Consider the following 22,907-nt stretch of genomic DNA (forward strand, 5'->3'; position numbering starts at 1 on the left):
AAATTGCGGTCTCTAAAGAAGGAGGCCATCTGGTGTGTTCTATGGTGGAACCGCTCCTCCTGGGAGCAGATACGGCGGAGGCGGAGGAATTGGGAATACGGGATGGCATTTTTGCTAGAGGTAGGGTGGGAAGAGGTGTAATCCAGGTAGCTGTGGGAGTCGGTGGGTTTGTAGAAGATGTCAGTGTCAAGTCGGTCGTCACTGATGGAGATGGAGAGGTCCAGGAAGGGGAGGGAGGTGTCAGAGATGGTCCAGGTAAATTTAAGGTCAGGGTGGAATGTGTTGGTGAAGTTGATGAATTGCTCAACCTCCTCGCGGGAGCACGAGGTGGCGCCAATGCAGTCATCAATGTAGCGGAGGAAGAGGTGGGGAGTGGTGCCGGTGTAATTACGGAAGATCAACTGCTCTACGTAGCCAACAAAGAGACAGGCATAGCTGGGGCCCATACGTGTGCCCATGGCTACCCCTTTGGTCTGGAGGAAGTGGGAGGATTCAAAGGAGAAATTGTTAAGGGTGAGGACCAGTTCGGCCAAACGAATGAGAGTGTCGGTGGAGGGGTACTGTTGGGAACGTCTGGAGAGGAAAAAAACGGAGGGCTTGGAGGCCCTGGTCATGGCGGATGGAGGTGTAGAGGGATTGGATATCCATGGTGAAGATGAGGCATTGGGGGCCGGGGAAACGGAAGTCTTGGAGGAGGTGGAGGGCGTGGGTGGTGTCTCGAACGTATGTGGGGAGTTCCTGGACTAGGGGGGATAGGACAGTGTCGAGGTAGGTAGAGATGGGTTCAGTGGGGCAGGAGCATGCTGAGACAATGGGTCGGCCAGGGTGGTCAGGCTTGTGGATCTTGGGAAGGAGGTAGAACCGGGCAGTGCGGGGTTCCCGGACTATGAGGTTGGAAGCTGTGGGTGGGAGATCTCCTGAGGTGATGAGGTTGTGTATGGTCTGGGAGATGATGGTTTGGTGATGGGGGGTGGGGTCATGGTCAAGGGGGCGGTAGGAAGAGGTGTCCTCGAGTTGGCGTTTGGCTTCAGCGATGTAGAGATCAGTGCGCCAGACTACCACTGCGCCCCCTTTGTCTGCTGGCTTGATGGTGAGGTCAGGATTGGAGCAGAGGGATTGGAGGGCTGCGCGTTGTGAGGGTGAGAGGTTGGAGTGGGGGAGGGGGGTCGACAGGTTGAGGCGGTTAATGTCCCGGCGGCAGTTGGAAATGAAGAGGTCGAGGGCAGGTAATAGGCCAGCGCGGGGTGTCCAGGTGGATGCAGTGTGTTGGAGGTGGGCGAAGGGGTCCTCGGAAGGTGGGCGGGAGTCCTGATTATGAAAGTAAGCTCAGAGGCGGAGGCGATGGAAGAATTGTTCGATGTCACGGCGTGTATTAAATTCATTGATGCGTGGACGGAGGGGGACGAAGGTGAGTCCTTTGCTGAGGACCGATCGTTCGTCCTCAGTGAGGGGGAGGTCTGGGGGGATGGTGAAAACTCGGCAGGGCTGGGAGCTGGGAGCTGGTGTGGGTGTAGTATAGCACTCAAGGCCATTCAAGTTGGAAGGTACCTCTGAAAAGTTGGCACAGAATATTGTTATGAAGGTGTAGTTGTGAACTGTACCTTTTTGAGAGAGAGGAAGCTGGCAAGGACTGAAAGCACAGGGTGTGCTGAACAATTTAAAAATGTACTTCTGGTTGACACAAATAGCTGTGCCGTGTTGCCATGGTACATAAACAAATTCAAATTTAGCCAATCAGTTTAAGTAATGCCCCAGAGACCAAAATCCAATCTAATTTGAATTTAATGTTTTGATGACATTAAACCAATGAAATGGTCCGATGTTTTGAGGTCTAAAACTGGACATTTTGAACTGTTAGGGAGAGAACGGCTTAGAACACCAACAAGTATAGATTGCTAGCTGAATAGCTGTCTGTTCAGGTGTCTGTCCATAAGAAATTTGTACAGCAGAAGACCGAAGAAAACCGACTTAGAAATATCTACAGAGGAAAATGACTTTTTTTATTTGTAAATCTTAATTTTTTTTTAATCAGACTTGTAGAGTGGGAGTAAAAGATAGGTTTAAGACAAAGGTGTTGTAAGTAGTTGTCTCATGTTCTCTTTTGGACTTAAAAATTGACAATTTTTATTCTTTACTTTAAATAGTGACCTCTAGGAAAGTTCTTTGCCTCTCCAAATGTAACAGATTATGGGGCGAAGTGAGCTGTTGGGTTTAAATTTGCAGAGGAGTTTACCCCATGTTGTAACAATATTTAACTTTAGGTAAACTTTGGCTGCACACACATGGGCTGGAAGACTTTGCGGTAAACGTTACATCTCAGCATTTCAAATACAACATGCGCAGATATGTGAAGCTTCTCACAATCCGTGCTGAAGTAGGACATGGCTAGATCTTTGAACTTGCTCTGCCATTCAGTACAACCGTGGCTGATCTTGTGTATGAGCTCCAAGCTGTTTCTCATATCCTTGAGAGATTTAAAACTCTCTTGAGATCTGACTGAAATATACTCACATTGAAACTCTTATTGCAGATGTACTGAGATACAGTGAAAGATATTGTTTGCGTGCTCTCCAGACAAATCCTACCTTGCACAACTACACCCGGGTAGTAGAACAGAATGCAGAATGTAGTGTTACAGCTACAGAGAAGGTGCAGAGAAAGGTAAAGTCTAATATGAGAGGTGTATTCAAAAGTCTGATTACAGTGGGGGTGGCGGGGTGGCGGGAGGAAACTGTTCTTGAATCTGTACATATTTTCAAACTTTTGTATCTTCTGCATGATGGAAAAAAGTATAACTGGGTTGGGAGGGATATTTGAATAAGTTGGCTGCTCTGCCAAGTCAGAGGCATGTATAGACAGAGTCACTAGTTGGAAGGCTGATTTGCGTGATGGACTGCATTCACAGCTTTCTGTAATTTCACGTGGTCATGTGTAGAGCAGTTGCCATACAAAGTTGTGATGCATCCAGATAGCACACTTTCTATGGTGCAGTTAGAAAAAAATCAATTAGAGCAGTGGTGAATTTCCTTAGCCCTCTGAGGAAGTAGAGGTGTTAGTCTGTTTCCTTAACTGTAGCATCAATGTGAATGGGCCAGAATTGATCATTTGGTGATACTTGTCCCTCTCGACCATCTCCTTCTCAGCACCATTGATACATACAGGAATGTGTCCTCCACTCTACTTGCTGAAGTCAATGATCAGATCCTTCATTTTGCTGACATCAAAGGAGAGGTTGTTGTCTTTACAGCATGCCACTAAGCACTTTCTCTTTACTAACTTGTCTCATCGTCGTTTAAGATCCAATCCGTTATGGCCATGGTTGTATTGAATGACAGAGCAAGTTCAAAGATCTAGTTCTATTCCAATTCATATATCCTTGGAGCATGGGTGTACCCAGTGCTTGCTTCTTAATTGTCAGAGAGAAGACAATGTAATCCCAATTCTTGGTAATGAATTTCATTTGCTTTCCCTCCTATTCCCTCACTGCACTTAACTGTAGCACAGGCTGCTGTCATTTTTGTGAGTACACACACCTAAAATGCTCGGAGAAAGTCAAGACTGCAGATGGAATGCCCTTCATCAGGAATGATTTGGAGATGCCGGTGTTGGACTGGGGTGTACAAAGTTAAAAATCTCACAACACCAGGTTATAGTCCAACAGGTTTAATTGGAAGCACACTAGCTTTCGGAGCGACGCTCCTTCATAAGGTGATAGTGGAGGGTTCAATCCTAACACAGAATTTATAGCAAAAATTTATAGTGTGATGTAACTGAAATTATACGTTGAAAAATTGATTGTCTGTTAAGCCTTTCATCAATTAGAATACGGTGATAGTTTCACTTTTTTCATGTGTAAATCACAAAACCTTTTTTTTAAAACGTTGTATTCTCGGGTTAGCTGTTAACAATGGTGATAGCTAGACAATATGTTGAAGGTGTTGGCCCCCTGTGTTCTCTGTCTATGCCATGATGCTTAGATTGATTCTAATCTAAGCATCATGTAAATTTTTGCTCTATATTCTGTGTTAGGATTGAGCCCTCCACTATAACCTGATGAAGGAGCGTCGCTCCGAAAGCTAGTGTGCTTCCAAATAAACCTGTTGGACTATAACCTGGTGTTGTGTGATTTTTAACTTCATCAGGAATGTATTTTGCCTGAAACGTTGACTCTCCTGCTCTTTGGCTGCTGTTTTTTCCATCACCACAATCTTTAACTCCTAAAACGCTGACAGTGTACAGCGCTATGAAGATATTTTATCTGAAATATTAATTTAGAATATCATTGACTAATTTTTAGACATTCTAGAAAGCACTCTTTTTGCAAAGTGACAAATCACACCGTCAGATTATAGTCCAACAGGTTTATTTGGAAGCACTAGCTTATTAAGCACTGCTCCTTCATCAACCACCTGATAAAGGAGCAGCACTTCAAAAGCTAGTGCTTCCAAATACAGAGGAACCTTGATTATCTGGCATTCAATTAAACAATTTTGGATTATCAGAACAAGATTGCAAGGTCCCAATGCTTGGCTAACTGTTGTCTGGCATTCGATTCTCTGGAATTTGATTAACCGAACAAAATACTTCCCATCTGTGCCCTTCGGGTAATCAAGGTTTCATCTGTAAACCTGTTGGACTATAACCTGGTGTTGTGATTTTTAACTTTGTCCACCTCAGTCCAAAACTGGCACCTCCAAATCATGACTTTGCAAAGTGAAACAGATTAGCTGCAGTATCCCAACTTGCAAAGCTGTTTGACTGGACTGAGTGTTCAAAATGTTCAGAGAGAGGTAGTTGTGGGTTTGAAGTTTTGGATTTGAACACAATCTGAGCAATCCTGTCTCCCTCTTGCATGTTTATTTTTCTCTTAAAACTTTTGTTATTAATGTTTGAGTTGATCTCTCATCTGAAGTGCTCGAGGGGAATTTGGAATACAGTGCCACTACCTTCAGAGAAAGCATGTTCAGCCAGCCACAACTGAGCCAGGAAGACATATTATGGATTGTGTGCAAAGTGACTTTGGCTGCAGTTGGGCATTTGATTTCACAATTTTTTTTTCTTTCTGACACTTGGCAGAATTGTACTTCCAAGATCACATTTTTATATGTTTTCACCTGAACCAGAGATGCTGTGTGCGCATGTTGGTCAGTATGACTTTGTGCAGCATTGTCTGTGTTGTGTTGAATTTGTATAATAGTGATCCAACATATACTTGCAGTTCACCCTTACTGAATTATTTCTAAACTTTGTTCCTAGAGTAATTTTTGTTTGCAATCCGCTAATTCTTCATTTGAAACCAAAACAAAATGCTGTAGATGCTGCACTTCTGAAATGAAAACATTTGGCACCTCAGTCTTTGGGAAAGTAGGCAGTACCACTCAGCCAATGTAAACCCTATATCTTTAATGGTGGCTGGGCTGGATGGGCCGAATGGCCTACCTCTGCTCCTATTTTCTACGTTTTGAGAGAGGTTGAAAACCAGAATGTGAGGACTGTTTAAACTTCGAAGGATGTACCACAAAGGGTATAGTTTTGCGACAGTGAAGATTTTGGTTTGTTCGTCTGCACATTTCTGCTCACCTGTGAAAGGCTCATTGTTACACAGATTAGTATTGCAGTTTTTGCGTGTCTGTTTGACATTCTTGAAACCAAAATGCATTGATATGTTTCCTTCACATGTTCCACAGTCTTTAAAAAGTGTGGTTTGCTTAATTCCAGCTGCAAACATAAAGAACATGGTTCACCTTCCAATATTTAAGGTACGTCCTTCATCACTTTACAACAATGTGTTTACTCCACCCGTTTCCCATCCATCTATCCACCTATTTGTTGATTATACCTGTTCATTAATGTATTTGTTTGCCTATTTGATTAGTAACTCTCCAAATTACTTCATCCATTTGTGAATTGATAAATATGTTTTATAGCATACCTTTGAGGTAAACTTGCTCTTGTCCCAGCAGAGCTTCAGGCTGCTCAATAATCTAAAAGGCATTTGAATCAGTGCCAACACAGAGCTGAGGAAAGCCGTTTGGGGGGACTGGCATTAATCGTTCAAAAACCGCGCACACAGATGAAAGATATTAGAGGCATTCAGTTTTGGCAAAGAGGAGGGAGGGGCAGAGAGAGAGAGAGACTGACTGACTGTGTTACCCCAATTTTTCATGACAAATTCATGTACTCTGCATATCCCTGCACACTATGGGGCAATTTATCTTGGCCAATACACCTAACCAGCACATGTTTGGACTGTATGAGAAAACCAGAGCACCCAGAGGAAACCCACCCACACACCGGGCAGCACGGTGGCACAGTGGTTAGCACTGCTGCCTCACAGCACCAGAGACCCGGGTTCAATTCCCGACTCAGGCGACTGACTGTGTGGAGTTTGCACATTCTCCCCGTGTCTGCGTGGGTTTCCTCCGGGTGCTCCGGTTTCGTCCCACAGTCCAAAGATGTGCTGGTCAAGATGTGCTAAATTGCCCGTAGTGTTAGGGAAAGGGGTAAATGTAGGGGAATGGGTGAGTTGCGGGTCGGTGTGGACTTGTTGGGCCGAAGGGCCTGTAAGTAATTTAATCTAAGTAATCTAATCTAATCTAATCAAACACCACACACAGCCACCTGAGGCTGGAATCTAACCTGGGTCCTTGGTGCTTTAAGGCAGCAGTGTTAACCACGGAAGTTACATGGAAGTCATTAGGGTAAATATTAATGGGTCTGGCCCTAATTGTGTTACTATACATTCTAGATCAAGAATCCCCAACCAATTGAAATAGTTTATCTTTATTTACATTGTTTTTTCCTGTTGCTATCATAAAGATTTGAAACAGATTGCCCTTTAACTTCCTAAGTTCTATAGAAAATGGGCCTGGTTTGCAATTTCTCCTCATAATGTAACTCCTAAAGGTCAGCTATCATCTTGTAAACCTATGTTGTACTCCCTTCAAGGCCATCTATCCTTCCTAAGGTCTGGTAGTCAGATCTGGTCACAGAGCTCCAAGTAGAGTCTAACCAGAATTTTGTATAATTACAGCATAACTTCTGCATCCTTATACTCCAGTCTTCTAGATACAGCATTTCATTGGCTTTCTTTCTATTTTCTATATCTGTTCATGGCATTTTAACTGCCAAATCTCTTAGGACATTCACTGTATTTAACTTCATAGTATCTTAAAAAGTATCCCATCTATCCTTTTTATGTCTACAATGGATAACCTCACATTGCATGTTAACTTTACATACTAGCTTGTGTAACATATAATACAATGATTGGGTTCTTACTGAGACAGAGATATCTTGAAGTTTTTTTTGCACTATTTATATTTCTATATGACCTCAGACTTCGAACATAAAACATAGAAAAGTACAGCACAGAACAGGCCCTTCAGCCCACGATGTTGTGCCGACTTGTGTATAGAATGTGTTCTATTCTTACTGATATTACTGTAGGTTGTATGCACATAACTGACTGAACACACTCCACTGACCCCATTATACTCCAATAGTGACTGAAACTGAGGCTAATGCTTTTATACTGCAATGTCACATGTTGTCATGACATAGAACTGTCTTTAAATGTACACTGCCTCTCTGACCTATAAGCTATGCTTGACACAACAGATTCAATCAATGACAACAAGCAAAAGTTAGAATCTCCAGAAAATTACCAGCCCTTATTGAGATTGAAATTGTCTTGCAGCTGTTGATTCCAGAGACCCAAGTGATTTGTTTGGTCATGCATGTACGCCCTTGGGCGTTGCAAAAGTAACAGGTGAGAGATTGCACTGGAAAGAGAGAGAGAGAGACAAATTTAGCCAGTTAAATACTGTGGCTACAGGAGCAGGTCAGAGACAAGGAATGCTGCTGCATGTAACTTGCCTTCTGATTCCCCAAAGCCTGCCGCCATCAACAAGGCACAAGTCAGGATGTGATGGAATATTCCCCAATTGTCTGGATGGATGCAGTTCCAATGACACTCAAGAGACTTGACACCATCCAGGACAAAGCATCCACTCCTTCCACCATCGATGCTCAGAAACAGCAGTGTGTACCATTGACAAGACATTAAGCATTGTTCCTTAGCTAGCACTTTCCAAAGCCACAGCTACCATCATTCAGAAGGACGAGGGGTCAATCCTTCATTTAAAAAAAACATGGTGCAGCCAATTTAAGACAGGGATGCATTAGTTTATGACTTGGAAGAAGAAAACAAATGTACCACAGCAAAATTTGCAAAACTAGGTGGAAAATAGTTTGAGAGAGGCAGACACATAATTTACAGAGAAATATTGAGAGATGAGTTGCAGGACTCTAAATCTTAACTACTAACAATTTCTGTTTTTGGCCTACTCCTGTTCCTATTTCTTATGGTCATATTGTCTTAATATAGAGTAAAAAGGAACAAAAAAAATCAGGAAAGGAACAGGCCCTCTAAGCTTGCGCAACACATTTTACCCTTCTATATTAAAGCTGTCTTCAGTTACAGGATCTGTATTCCTCCGATCCTTTCCTATCCATGTGTTCATCCAGGTGCTACTATATCAGCTTCTACCAACTCCTGGAGGAGCAACTTCCATGCACTCACCATACTTTGTATAAAAAGACCTGTGTTAATTTTTAAAATGGCTTCTAAAGGGATGGTGGGCCAATTTGAGGTAATTGTCATCCTAGGCGGACTAGTTTCCTCTTCTAAGTGAACTTGGGACCTTTGGAACATGCTTCATGGAGTCTTTAAACTTTCTGGTGGAGTAAAGGCACACATAATGGCCTGGTTTCTGCAGTGATGATTCATCTGTCTCCTGTCACAAAGCAGGCAGAACCTTGTAAAGTCATAAGGTTTTCAAAATTTGAACATTTTTCTCCATTGATTCATCATGCCATGACAAACCATTGACACACAATGGAGAGCGATTGATAGCACCTGTTCCTACTCACAAGGGCTCTGATTGAAGTGCGCAAAGGTCTGAGGGTCATAGACTGAGTACACAGGAACCTCGATTTTCCAGCATTCAATTATCTGAATATCAGATTATCCGGCAAGATCGTAAGGTCCCGATGCTTGGCTAAACTATGTTATCTGGAAGTCAATTATCTGGAATTCAATTCACCAAATGAAATACTCCCTGCCTATGATAAATGGATAAATGATAGGGAGAATCCTTTCCCATTAATAGAAGGGCCAATAACCAGGTGGCACAGTTTTATGAAAAAGAGCAGGAGTGTTTGAGGGGATTTGAGGAATTTTTTTTTCACCCAGAGGATGATAGGAATCTGGTATATACTGCCTCCAAAGGGTGGTAGTGACAGGAATCCTTGCAACATCGAAGAGTATTAGGTGTACAATTCAATCATCACAGCATACAAAGACTATAGACCAAGTGCTGGAAAATATGATTAGAATAGATAGGTGTTTGATGACCAGTACAGCCATAATTGGCTGAAGGGCCCCCTTCTGAGTTTTAAAATAATCTTCGACCATCTAGAAGCACAAGGGCAGCAAATAAACAGGAACGTTATGCCCTGTAAGATCTCCAAGCCATTCAACATCCACACTTGGAAATATGTTACCTTTCCTTCAATGTCACTGGATCAAAATCCTGGAATTTCTCCCCTAAGGACGTTGTAAGTCAACCCACAGCATATGAACTGCAGAGGGTCAAGAAGACAACTTGCCAACACCTTCTCAAGGGGCAACTAGGGATGGGGCAATAAATTCTGGCTGAGTAAGTCATATGCACATTCCACAAATGAAGTGAAGTTGCTGAGTTTCAGCCCACTTCCATCAACTGAATAAACCATGATTTACAACACCTGTATTGAGCATTTCCCAATGTTCTCAGGCTACTGCCATCATTCAAGAAGACTGGCACGCTAGCACTGTGCTGCTGTTTCGAAAAGAGAGAACTGGACAGTTTGAGTTACCCGAAGCAGACTGCCCTCACCTCACTGCTGGGCAAATAGTAGGTCACATTGCTGCATAAGTCATCCCTTCAAAAGGCACACATTAGCATTAAATGTCGGCAGGGTTTAGTCAAATGAAAGTCAAATCTGATGAGTTGGATTGAATTTTTCAAGCAAGCTCACAATGAGAGCCAATGAAAGTCAGGCATTTAACATGAGAAGTTGACCTTAGCAAGGCTTTGGCACAGAAGGTTATAATCTTCTGTCTGGACTGGGAAAGGACTAAAAATGCAGGTCTTTCAGTATCCAAAATAAAAAGTAACAGTTGACAGGGGGTTTCCACCAGGATTTCAGTACTTGCTGTTTTCCTGCCATAAAGCAGGATGAAGAATCTTTCTGACAATCTGGGAGTTGGTTACATGGTTAACAATGAGGAACAAGTTGTGGACTTCAGGCTTGTTACAGGAGACTGAACGGAGTAGGCTGAAGTTGTCTCTCAGGAAAACAGAATTGAAATTTGTGACCTGTAAAATTACAAGGAAACACATGAAGTGGATAAAAAGGACTTATTTCTGTTAGCAGGATGGTCAAAGCAATTCATAGAGGTTTTGGAGGGATGTTGAGGGGAGTCTGTGAGCGTAGAGTAAGTCCACTAACTCAATGGGTGGCCATGTGAGAAACCATCAACACACTTCAATAACCCTCATTTGCACATTTGACATCCCTGAACCTTTGAGATTTTAGAGCAAAGGGGATATTGAAAACTTTAACACTTCTCTGAACAGTACTTGATATCCACCAGATTCAGAAACTGGCACAAGGGAAGAGGCAGTCACCTCACTTCAAGGTTAAATGTAGCCGTGTGACTGAATCTTGAATACAGTTATACAAATTCTGATTGCCCAAGACTACAAGAAAGTATAAGAGAGTTGTGAATGCAGCCCATCATGCAAACCAGCCTTCTGTACATTGACTCTGTCTAGAGTCGTAGAGTTATACAGCATGAAAACAGACCCTTCAGTCCAACCAGTCCATGCCGATCATAATCTCAAACTAAACTAGTATCACCTACCTGCGCTTGGCCCAGATCTCTCCAAACATTTCTTTTCGTGTATTTCTCCAAACATTTTTTGAACATTTGTAACTGTACCCGGATCAACCACTTCCTCTGGAAGTTCATTCTACATGAAACACTTCATATGTAAAAAGGTTGCCTTGGCTGAGGGATGACCTTATAGAGGCTTATAAGATCATGAGGGGCATGAATAAGATAAATAGAGAAAGTCTTTTCCCTGATGTGGGTGAGTCCAGAACTACAGGCCATAGGTTTAGGGGAAAGATATAAAAGGGACCTAAGGGACAACTTTTTCACACAGAGGGTGTGTGTGTATGGAATGAGCTGCCAGAGGAAATGGTGGAGGTTGGTACAATTGCAGCATTTAAAAGGCATCTGGATGGGTATATGAATTGGAAGGGTTTAGAGGGTTATGGGCCAAGTGCTGGTAAACAAGACTATATTAGGGTGGGATATCTGGTCGGCATGGACGAGTTGGACCGAAGTGTCTGTTTCTGTGCTGTACATTTCTATGACTCTGTCTCTTTTGAATCATTCTCCTTTCACCTTAAAAGTATTCCCCCAGACTTAAAATCTCCCAACATGGGAAAGACATCTGTCATTCACCTTATCTAACCCCTCAAGATTTACAAACATCTATAAGGCCACCGGTCAACCCCTATGCTCCAGTGAAAAGGTTCCAACCTCTGCTTATAACTCGATCCTTCCATTCCCAGCAACATCCTGGTAAATCTCTTCTGAACCCTCTCCAGCTTCCTAATATCCTTCCTGTAACAGAACTGCAGGTACTACTCCAGAAGAGGCCTCACCAACGTCCTGTACAACTTAGCATAACCTCCCAACCCCGATTCACAAATGTCTGAGCAATGAAGGCATGCACTAAATGCCTTCTTAACCACCCTGTCTATATGTGATGCAAATTTCAAAGAATTATGAACCTGAACTCCTCGGTCTCTCTGTTTTACAACACGACCCAATGCCCAACTTCTAATGGTATAAGCCCGACCCTTGTTTGTTGTACCAATTTGCATTTGCCCAAATTAATCTCCATCTGCCATTCCTCAGCCCATTAGGACTCTTGATCAAGTTCCATCTTTAAGCTTTTATCATTTTCTTCATTGTCCTGTCATGATGCTGTTCCTTTAAGAAGGTTATGTTGTCCTTAGTTTTTTTTTTGGTGCAGCTATAAAAACACAGGCTCCAGGAGGCCTAGGTTTGAAGGGTTTCAGTGCCAATTTGATTATATCTAACAGATACTGCTGTAGGTAAAAGGCTTTCAAGTTTTTTTTAAAAAGTGTACAATGAAAGGGGAATGGTCAGTTCTCCCAGCTCAGCTTTTATCTGGGTTTGGTCTTGGTTTTAGCAGGCAGAGTTGTGAAGTTGCTGGATCCAAAGAAGCAAATCCATGCTGATCCTCCTTGTCCTTGACATCTCTCCTGTAAGACCCTGTGTTTGATTTTTACCTTTTTTGCCAAGGGGTGTTTATGGGGATTGTTGCAAATATTTGGAACAGCATCATTAAATTGGGATAATCTGTTGGGTTTTTGGATAGGTTTAGTTATTCTATATACTGTTCCATTTTGTTCGCGTTTCATTCAGTAATCTTGCAAATAAATTCTGTTTTGTTTAAAACTAAGTGGTTGGGTCAGCTGCATCACTCCTGGGATATCCACTGTACACCTGCTTAAAACAATGAGTAAAGTTACGGTCTGAGCTACTTTCTTGAAATGTTTTGATGGGGTCTAGCCTGGCCTGATCCATAACAGTTCACTATACCACAATTTTGGTGTCATCCACAAACATACTAACCAGGCTTTCGATATTTTCATCCAAGTCATTTACATAAATGTTATCAGACTTGTGAATGGACCTCTTGTATATTAGACTTGATCTTTCTCCACCCCTTCTTTGTAGCTGCAACATTATATTCTGCATTCTATTCTGTTACCCTGATGTATGATTTGTCTGGTTAGCATGCAAAACAATACTTTTCACTGTATTTCACTGTACTTTTCATGGGCAGTGCGTGGTTAGCTGCTCATACCACCAGGGACCCAGGTTTGATTCCAGTCTTAGGCAACAATCTATGTGCAGTTTTCACACTCTCCCCATGTCTGTAGGGGGGTTTCCTCTGGGTGCTGTGGTTTCCTCCGCACTCCCGAGATGTGCAGGTTTGGTGGATTGGCTATGCTAAATTGCCCATATTGCCCAGGCATGTGCAGACTAGACGGGTTACAGGGTTAGGATGGTGGGAGTGGGATACTCTTCAAAGGGTCGTTGTGGATTGAATGGGCCAAATTGCCTACTTCCACAATGTAGGGATTCTCTGTATATCGATACATGTTGCAGTAGTGAATGCAGGAACAAGATTAGACTCAGCCTCTTCAGCCTTCACCACCATTCAGTGTTGTTCTGGATCTAGCCTCAAATCCACATTCCCAATTACCCCTCATAACCTTTCACCCCTTTGATTAACAAGAATCTATTCACCTCTGCCTTAAAAAGAGAAAAATGAAACTTGCCCAATCTCCGGTTTAAATGGCTGAGCTTTGATTTCGAAACAGTAGCTGCTTTTTCTCCCAGCAGAGGAAGTATCCTCTCCACAGCTGCTCTGTCAAGAACCCTCGGGATCTTTTTATGGTTCCTTCCAAGCCACTCACCATACTGATTTGGAAGTTTTTTGCTGTTCCTGCAGTGTCACCGGGCCGAACTCCTGGAGGTCTGTTCCTAAGTCATGGAGTGGTTTGAGAAGGTCCGTTTTAATCGATGCGCCACATTATGGATTGGCACTGCACCTGTCCAGTGACAACCTCTTCCTATGACAGAATTTAAAAACAATGTTCCAATCGAGTCACTTCTTATTCTTTGAAAGTCCAGCAGATACAAGCCTGGCCTGTCTTGCCTTTCCTCATAAGATAGCAGACTCACTCCCAGTCCACCGAACCTTCTTTGAACAGCCTTCAACATGTGAGAAACAAAAGCTCACTCACTGTAATAATTTCAGTCCGAGACTAATTTCTGATCAGCCATTTATTTGTACACCTATAGATGGGTGCTTTGTCTAATTACCTGGTAAGGTAATGACAAAATGCACACCAAATCCAACAAACTCTCGAAATTTATACAGTTTGAATCCCCATATTTTTCCTTATTCCATTGTTTGTTCCCTGCTTCGCTTACGTCACAGATTTACTTAAGACTGATCCCACAACTTCTGTTTATCCTGTCTTGTCCGTGACAAACTCTTATCTCTGACTTCCATAAGGGTGTTTTACGTCAGTCTATTGTAGATTATTGATTAGGCATATCTTTTCTTCTATCAGCATCTATTTCCATCCAGAGGCCACTTTGACCTCTTTGATTAGGGTTTGTTCCTGTGTCCCCGTGTAAGGGGGAAACAGATGCTTTCCTGTTTGCCCATATATCCACCATTGTTCTGTATTCACGTCTCATGCTAACATATCCTTTCTTTTTGCTGAATATGTATTTCTCATTCCTATTCTGTATCAGAATTTATACTTGCAGAAATAACATTAATTGATTTATATCCCACAATTTCCCCTTTTTCTTTTCATTACTATCTGTTATCTTCTGCATTTTTGTCTCTTTTTTTTTAAACATTGTTCCCAAAATTCGCAAGCATCATTTCAGAGATTTCATCCATCTTAGTCTCACTCATCTCCTTATTATTTAGTTGATAAAGTTCCTCTGTCTCATTCTCCTCAGGGGCATTCGTTTCACCAAGGCTGTTTCAATCAGCCTCTGGGTGAGCCCTCGTATACAGGGTATGACCTGCTGTGCTGTTCCAGCAATAAAGTTTCAACTTTGATCTCCAGCATCTGCAGACCTCACTTTCTCCTCTATGACACAACAGCCAATGGCCACCAATACCCCGACTACTACTATCAGGGAAGTAAGGATAAAAACCACCACCCCCTTTCTCTGCTAAAATCATATCAAGGGCTATTCTGTTTTCCCATGCCATCCTACTTGTCGCATCAAGCTGTTCTGATATTCCTTTAACCGCCTCTCTTGTATAATTTTATAAATCGCTGTTGATTATAAAAAAAATGTAATTTATACAGTCTACATTTTTATTAATTGTTGCCCACCAGAAGAGAGCTGACTCAAAGCCTGCTGCAATCTGGTTACGAGCTTTGAATTCAGGTACTCCCCTAGGAACTCCTACCGAATCAAGATAAATCCCGTCATCAAAAGAAGTATCTAACAGTAATCTCTTACCCCTTCCCTTTGTCCCTACTATCTTTTCCTTCTCAAATGCCAAGGTAAATGGAATTGCCAATTGTACAATTGCACATATCCCTTTCCAATCCGGAGGTAGGGTGGGTCACAATATTTTTCCTCCACAGTACCACCACAGATCCGCTCGGGGAACCTTCAGTGCTGAGTAGTTCCCTCCCTTCTCCGTTTCGGTAACATTCTTAATCTCTGTACATAATTTCAGCTCCCCCAAATCTCTCGACCGACTCGTACCTCGCCAGTGCACACATGACATGTGATTTCCAACTGCGGCGGAAAATGTGGGGGGAACTTTTGCATCTTTCTCCTCCAAGGGAGGGAACATCAGAGATAGGGAGGTACAATTCCTATCATTCCATGCAGTCTCATCCTGATACAGGGCTATCATACATTTCATGCCCTTCCTGTCTTGCTTCCACCCGAGCGGAAAGGGAACCACCTGGGCCACTGGCCTACCGGAGGCACATCCATAGCAATTGCTTTTGTTCAGACTTTTTACAGTATACTTTACCAATTCAACCCAGGCATTTGCATCCCCGTACCCAGTTTCTATCTCGATGGTCTGTTTCAAATCATTTACCTCTATAATTTTTACTACTTTAGGATCATCGGGAGGGGTGAAAGGTTGTATCTCATTACCCAGTAATTCTACCCATTTTTCCCTGTCCTATGCTAATTCGAAAACAACAGCCCACGAACTCCTTCCCATTTGCTTTCATTTCAATCCCAAATGTTTCATTTAATTGTACCTCATATGTGCCACCTCCCAAAACTGCTTCGTGCCATGTGGTTTTTCTTATTGTTAAATATATGGGGTTACACTTTTTATCGGGACAATCGGTGCTGGTCGAAAGGGGGCCTGGTGTATTGTGACAAGACCATTATACCAGGTACCATCCCTGAGGCCATCCCCATAGGACTTAAGATGTATCTCCGAGTTGCGGTATTGTCTCTGATTAGCTACATTCCCACAATTTACTAAGCTACATATATCAGTGTCTATTACTTGTGGATTATCAGATTCAGGAACCATTAATAATACATATGAAAATGATAAGTGACAAAATCCTAATACCAAGAGGGCTAGCATCATAACTCTAAGCATTCCCAGTATTCTGATCATTATGCTAAAACACAAAAAGGCTTAATATACAATCTTACAGAAATAATCCCGCGCTCGCATCGCCACTGTATAGTCAGTTACTCAAAGTCTCTTTAGTCTGAGTTTCAGCGGGTCTTGCGTTGATTCGGCTGTCCAGACTTCTTCCTCAACTGGAGGGTCCACTGGCCCTTTGATCCGAGTGTAGTGAGTCCAGCCTTTCTCTGCCGTCCTTATTGCCGTTTCGGTAGTCAAAAGAGCCTGGTACGGCCCTTCCCAGTCTGGCTGCAGCTTAGTCTCTGTCCATGATTTTATTAAGACCCAATCTCCTGGCCGGATGGGATGAACAGCAAATTCAAGGGGCGGAGTCTGTGCCAATAGACCCTGTTTTCTGAGGAAAGATAAAGAGGAGGACAAGCCCAGTATATACTTCTTTAAAAACAAATCTTTAGTTTCGGGAATTGGCAATTCTCCCTGTGTTCCCAGATAAGGTAATTCAAATAAGATTTCATAGGGGGATAGTCCCAAATCTTTCCTCCGCCAAGGGACAAGCCCAAAAGGCATCCTTTAAATCTATCACACTAAACCATTTGTGATCATGAGGGATCTTACTTAATAATGTGTAGGGGTTTGGCACCGCTGGGTGCCTGACCTGTACTATCCGATTTAATGTTCTCAAATCCTGCACCAATCGATAAGTTCCATCAGATTTCCGCACTGGTAGAATTGGGGTATTATAAGGAGACATACATGGCTCCAACAGTCCATCTCTAATCAGTCCCTCAATTACTGGTTGCAGTCCTCGTTTACCTTCTATGGAAATAGGATATTGTCGTTCACAGATAACGTCTCCTTTTCGTTTTAAATTTATTGTAAGGGGAGGGATCTGTAGTTTTCCACGATTCCCTTCTCTAGCCCATACAATAGGGTCTATCTTTCTCTCAGCATCCTCTGTCAACATCGCCAGTTGTACAACTAATTCTCTTTCCTGAACTCCAATCTCCAGTCCTAAAAGGATAATTAAGTCTCTCCCCAGTAAGTTACTTCCTATATCAGGGATATACAGCAGTTCCCCTGTAACCCTACCTTTAGGACCTTCTATCACCATAGGTTCAAATACTGGAACAGTAAATCCTTCCCCTTTCACCCCCGAAACAGTAATTGACCGTGTAAACATTTCTACTTTCTTTGGTTTAAAATTCGGCGATGACCGTGCTGCCCCGTATCTACTAGGGAGATTACCTCCTCTCTACACGGTCCCACCTTCAAGTTTATCAAGGGTTCCTGGTGGGCCCCTGAGGGCAGGAACCCCTGACACCCCTATTCTTCATCATAATTCATAAGCGGAATTGCCTTTTCTTCCCTTTGTAGATCAGGATACACCGTGCCACCTGAGGCGGCACGGTGGCACAGTGGTTAGCACTGCTGTCTCACAGCGCCAGAGACCCGGGTTCAGTTCCCGCCTCAGGCGACTGACTGTGTGGAGTTTGCACATTCTCCCCGTGTCTGCGTGGGTTTCCTCCGGGTGCTCCGGTTTCCTCCCACAGTTCCAAAGATGTGCAGGTCAGGTGAATTGGCCATGCTAAATTGTCCGTAGTGTTAGGTAAGGGGTAAATGTAGGGGTATGGGTGGTTTGCGCTTCGGCGGGTCGGTGTGGACTTGTTGGGCCGAAGGGCCTGTTTCCACACTGTAAAGTAATCTAATCTAAAGTAAAGTAATCTAATCTAAAGGATACTCCCGCTTAAAATGCCCTATCTTTCCACAATAATAGCATCCTGCCTGTAGCGACTTCCATCTCTGCCCCTGTCGCTCAAACCCTCTATCAAATGTTCCCCCTTGTCCTCTCCCTCTCCCCTTTCCTCTCTGTCCTACATGCTGCCTCCCGCCGCTCCGGTTGCCCACTATCGGTTCCATTCTCCCCTTAATTACCCTATCACCCATAGCTACCATCATTTTCACCTTCTGTTTTTGTCTCTCATCCTCCCTCTTTACAAACACTTTCTGTGCCTCTCTCAACAATTCATCTAATGGTTTTTCGCTCCATCCTTCTATCTTCTGTATCTTTCTCTGTATGTCTGGCCATGCTCTTGTCACAAAATGTACTTTCAAAAGACCCTGTGCCACTGGGTCCTCAGGGTTCATTCCAGAGTAGTTCCGCATTGAGTCCCTTAATCTTTGCAAGAAAGCTGAGGGAGTCTCATCTTTCTCCTGTCTAATTTCAAAGGCTTTAATCAAATTCTGTGACTTCGGAACTGCCTCTCTTATTCCTTTTAGAATCAGGTCTTTCAATTCCCTCATTTCTTCTCTATGCTCCGGGTTTTGGTTTTCCCACTGGGGGTCTCTGAGGGGAAACTTCACCTCTCCCTGTCCAGCATCCCCATCTCCAATCGGGTGTTCCCTGTCCCATATTTTAATGGCAGTTCCTCGTATAAGTCCCCTTTCCTCCCCAGTAAATAATATATTCAAAATAGACATTAATTCAGCCCAGGTATACAGACTGGGCCCCAAAAATTGATCAATTTGTTCAGACAACCCCACCGGATCCTCAACCAGGACCTCCATTTCCTTTTTAAATGTTCTGACCTCCCCACTGGTGAGGGGGGTGCACTTACAAACCCAATCTCTTTGTCCCCTATGGGTACCTCCCAAAGGGGATAAGTCGTTACGTTTTTCCCCTTTATCTTTTTTTTTAAAAAGAAATATTGCAATATTTCTAGCTCCCCATAACTTCAAACACCAATTCATCAATTCATGCTTGACTAACCTTCAAAGCCTGTTCCTAACTTATAAATATATTTATATATATTTACGTTCATTTCTTCAGTATTTAATAGTCAAAATGCAAAATGCATACAGTTCCCAATTTTGCAATTTACTGTAATTACCCAGTTTTAGTCCTTTAATTTAGATCCAAAATTAGTTTTCTTAAATAGTCCTGACCAATCATTGCTCAATTACAATACTATAAGTCATAAAATAATCAGAGCTTGCCTTAAAAGAATTTGTCTACTCAAGTTTTTTTAAAAAAAAACTTCTAATGCATGAACAATGGCTGAATCCAAGGTCACAGATATTAACCATAGAATTTTGCTTTTACCACAATCTAATGTTGAACTGAAACTTCAACTGTCCTCCATAAATCGCTGTTATGTAAAGATAAAAGAGATTAGTTAGAAACTGATAGTAAGGCAGTCATGATCTGTAAAAAGAACAGGAGTTATCATTCCTTTTTTTTTAATCTCAATAGAATCCTTAACCTTAAAAGAAATCATGTTAAGTTTCCATAACAAAATCAGATTCAAAACAGTCCTGGAACACAAGCTCCAGGGAATAAAACACAAACATTCAATCACCAACAAACAAATGTTCACTCAAACCAAATCACAAAGGGTTAAACTTCCTACCAGCTGTACAGCTCTTTTCATTCTCTCTCTCTCTCTCTCTCTCTCTCTCGCACATGGACATATAAACTCAGATATTCACAAACCCAGTCTTCGTCCGATCTGTACTTTGGCCAGAAGACAGCGGGACGAAGAATGGAGTCCTTAGTCCATACAAAGCAACAATATTTAATCATCTTTCTCCCTTGTACAAGTATTATTTTGCCAATTTCCACAACATCCTGCCCAAAGGACTTTCCGGAGGAATGTTGTAAGGGACCCCGCCTCCATTTCCATTGCCGTTTCCTTACTTTGTTTCCCCGGAGGCTTTTTCCTTACCCAAAGCGCAAACCACAGTGAGTTCCTTCGTTAGTCCCTTATTAACTACTAAAACTCAATCCCGGCCACCAAGGCAATACTTAAAAGTCAATTTTCTTACCTTGGTCTGTGCACAGAGTTGCCTGGCCCCTTTTGTCACCGTATTTTCTATCGAGCTCCTATCACTGTCTGATTCAGATGTCTCTCTTATAGGATTCACATCAGTCACCCAAGGGAGCAGACCAAACCGGGACACGAGACGGTTCCTCAATGGGGAACGGGACGCGTCTTCCCAGTGTCCAAGGCCAGCCACTCCCCCCGGTGATGGAAGAAAATCCCGGACACGAGCCCCCAATTGTGAGAAACAAAAGCTCCCTCACTTTAATAATTTCAGTCCGAGACTAATTTCTGATCAGCCATTTATTTGTACACCTATAGATGGGTGCTTTGTCTAATTACCTGGTAAGGTAATGACAAAATGCACACCAAATCCAACAAACTCTCGAAATTTATACAGTTTGAATCCCCATATTTTTCCTTATTCCATTGTTTGTTCCCTGCTTCGCTTACGTCACAGATTTCCTTCAGACTGATCCCACAACTTCTGTTTATCCTGTTTTGTCCGTGACAAACTCTTATCTCTGACTCCCATAAGGGTGTTTTACGTCAGTCTATTGTAGATTATTGATTAGGCATATCTTTTCTTCTATCAGCATCTATTTCCATCCAGAGGCCACTTTGACCTCTTTGATTAGGGTTTGTTCCTGTGTCCCCGTGTAAGGGGGAAACAGATGCTTTCCTGTTTGCCCATATATCCACCATTGTTCTGTATTCACGTCTCATGCTAACATATCCTTTCTTTTTGCTGAATATGTATTTCTCATTCCTATTCTGTATCAGAATTTATACTTGCAGAAATAACATTAATTCATTTATATCCCACAAATATATTTATATTGTCCCATAAATCAAACACCTAAGGCTCTATCCAGTACTCCATGTGTGGTTTCACTTGTATAACAAAAGCATAACTTCCTAATTTTTGTATTCAATTCCCCCCACATTAATTATAACACCCTATTCGCTTTCCTGGCCATTTGCCTGATATGCACAGTACCCTTTTGTGCTTCAAGCAGGACAACATGCTTCTATCTAAGTGGGCAGTTGCACATTTCCAACACCTTTGTGCACACCCATGGCTTATCTGTATTGTTTTTGGAAATGTCCTTATCGCCACTTCGCCGCTTTCCTTCCTCATCATTCTTTGTGTGATCCGTAATTTTCTCAACCATGCCTTCCATTCTTGCATCTAGTCTTTTTGATTTTATTTCATTTAATTTACTGTTGTCACATGTACTGCGAAGCAGTGATAAGTCTTGTTTTGCATGCTCCACACAAAGTACTTCAGGGAAGCAGAACAAAGTGCAGAATACAGTGCCCCAGCCACAGAGGAGGTCAGAGAGAGATCAACATTAACACTTGAGAGGTTTATTAATAAGTTTGATAACAGTGGGGATGAAGCTATTCTACGTGTGTTCAAACTTTTAGATCTTCAGCTCAATGTGAGAGGGTGAAAGAACGTTTAATTGGGTAGGAAGGGTCTTTGATTTTGTTAGTTGCAGTGGGAACTATAGACAAGAGTCAATGGGAGAAAGGCTAGTTTGTGTGACGGACTGGATTATGTTCACAAATTCTCTGGAGTCTCTTGCAGTCTTGGGAAGAGCAGTTGCCATACCACCCTGTGATACATCCTGTGCTTTCTGTGGTGCATCTATTAAAACTGGCAAGTGTCTTTGTGGATATTGAAAAGTCCACTTCTTTGAGGCTTTTTCAATCCAGAAGTGATATCACTTCAACTGTCTCTACCCCTCACCGCAGTAAATTGCTGGTGTCTCCCACCCAATAAATTACAGACACTCTCCGACATAAATGATCTCTTGCCTTGGTTCTCACTGCATGCTGTGATAAGCAATGCCCTCACTTCGAGGAACTGCCTATTATTCAGTTTGAATATTGTCTAAAGTTTAGACATTTTAGGACATATCTCCAATTAAGCAATTGAGCATAATTACAGTTATTCAGCTTTATCAGTAGCACACAAATTGCAATCACTAATTTAATTAATAAACTCTCACTTTCAGCAACAAAAATACTGATAAGAATGCTTTCAAACAGCTGCATTTTGAACTGTTACTTTATCAGAGCAGAAGTCCCTCCTTCTGAACTAACGAACCAGAGATCAGAAACTGCTGGTTCACAGCAATTTATTGAAAGCTTGCTTGAAATGTCAATGTCAGCGGAGCAAGAGGATGTCTTCATGAAACAGGGTGGTTGTTTTTTCCGGTGGCAAATGCTTTAAATTGGTTGAATAAGAGAAGAGAAAGAAGTTTCAGTTTGCACACAGGATGTCTGAAAGGCTGGAGGTTATGAGACTTTACACAAGTAAATAGTTGGTGCTAGGAGAAAGCGAGGACTGCAGGTGCTGGAGACCAGAATCGAGAGGGTGGTGCTGAAAAGCACAACAGGTCAGGCAGCATCCGAGGACCAAGAGAATTGATATTTCGGGCATAAGGAAGGGCTTATGCCAGAAACGTTGATTCTCCTGATCCTCGGATGCTGTCTGACCTACTGTGCTTTTCCAGCACCACCCTCTCGACTCTGGTCTCCAGCACCTGCAGTCCTCGCTTTCTTCTATAGGAGTTGGGACGTTATGTTGAGGTTGTAGAGGACGTTGGTGAGGCCTCTTCTGGAATGTTGTGTTATAGGAAGGATATTACCAAGCTGGAGAGGGTTCAGAAGAGATTTACTAGAATGTTTCTGGGTATAGAAGGTTTGCCTTATAAAGAAAAGCTGGATAGACTAGGACTTTTTCACT

At 42.5% G+C, this 22,907-nt stretch overlaps 1 protein-coding gene across 13 annotated transcripts in view; it reads right to left on the reverse strand.

The window, feature by feature from the left end:
• LOC148138994 (uncharacterized) overlaps positions 1–22,907 on the reverse strand; it is a 53,282-nt gene that overhangs the window by 15,276 nt on the left and 15,099 nt on the right. For 2 of the 13 annotated variants that reach the window (XR_015753687.1, XR_015753688.1), the window contains exon 1: positions 5,581–20,990. Coding sequence is in view for 1 of the 13 variants with exons in the window: in XM_087980990.1 (XP_087837116.1) it covers positions 5,581–5,718; positions 7,668–7,784; positions 7,879–8,065 (442 nt within the window). In the remaining 12 variants the exon portion in view is untranslated. Of the gene's footprint in view, positions 1–5,580; positions 20,991–22,907 lie in introns of those variants that run through there. The other 11 variants (XM_087980990.1, XR_015753697.1, XR_015753689.1 and 8 more) reach the window with 11 other exon arrangements.

Source organism: Chiloscyllium plagiosum, unplaced genomic scaffold, assembly GCF_037043375.1.
Source record: "Chiloscyllium plagiosum isolate Xiang-an unplaced genomic scaffold, Cpla_swu_hap1 HiC_scaffold_38, whole genome shotgun sequence".
Taxonomy (NCBI): Eukaryota; Metazoa; Chordata; class Chondrichthyes; order Orectolobiformes; family Hemiscylliidae; genus Chiloscyllium; species Chiloscyllium plagiosum.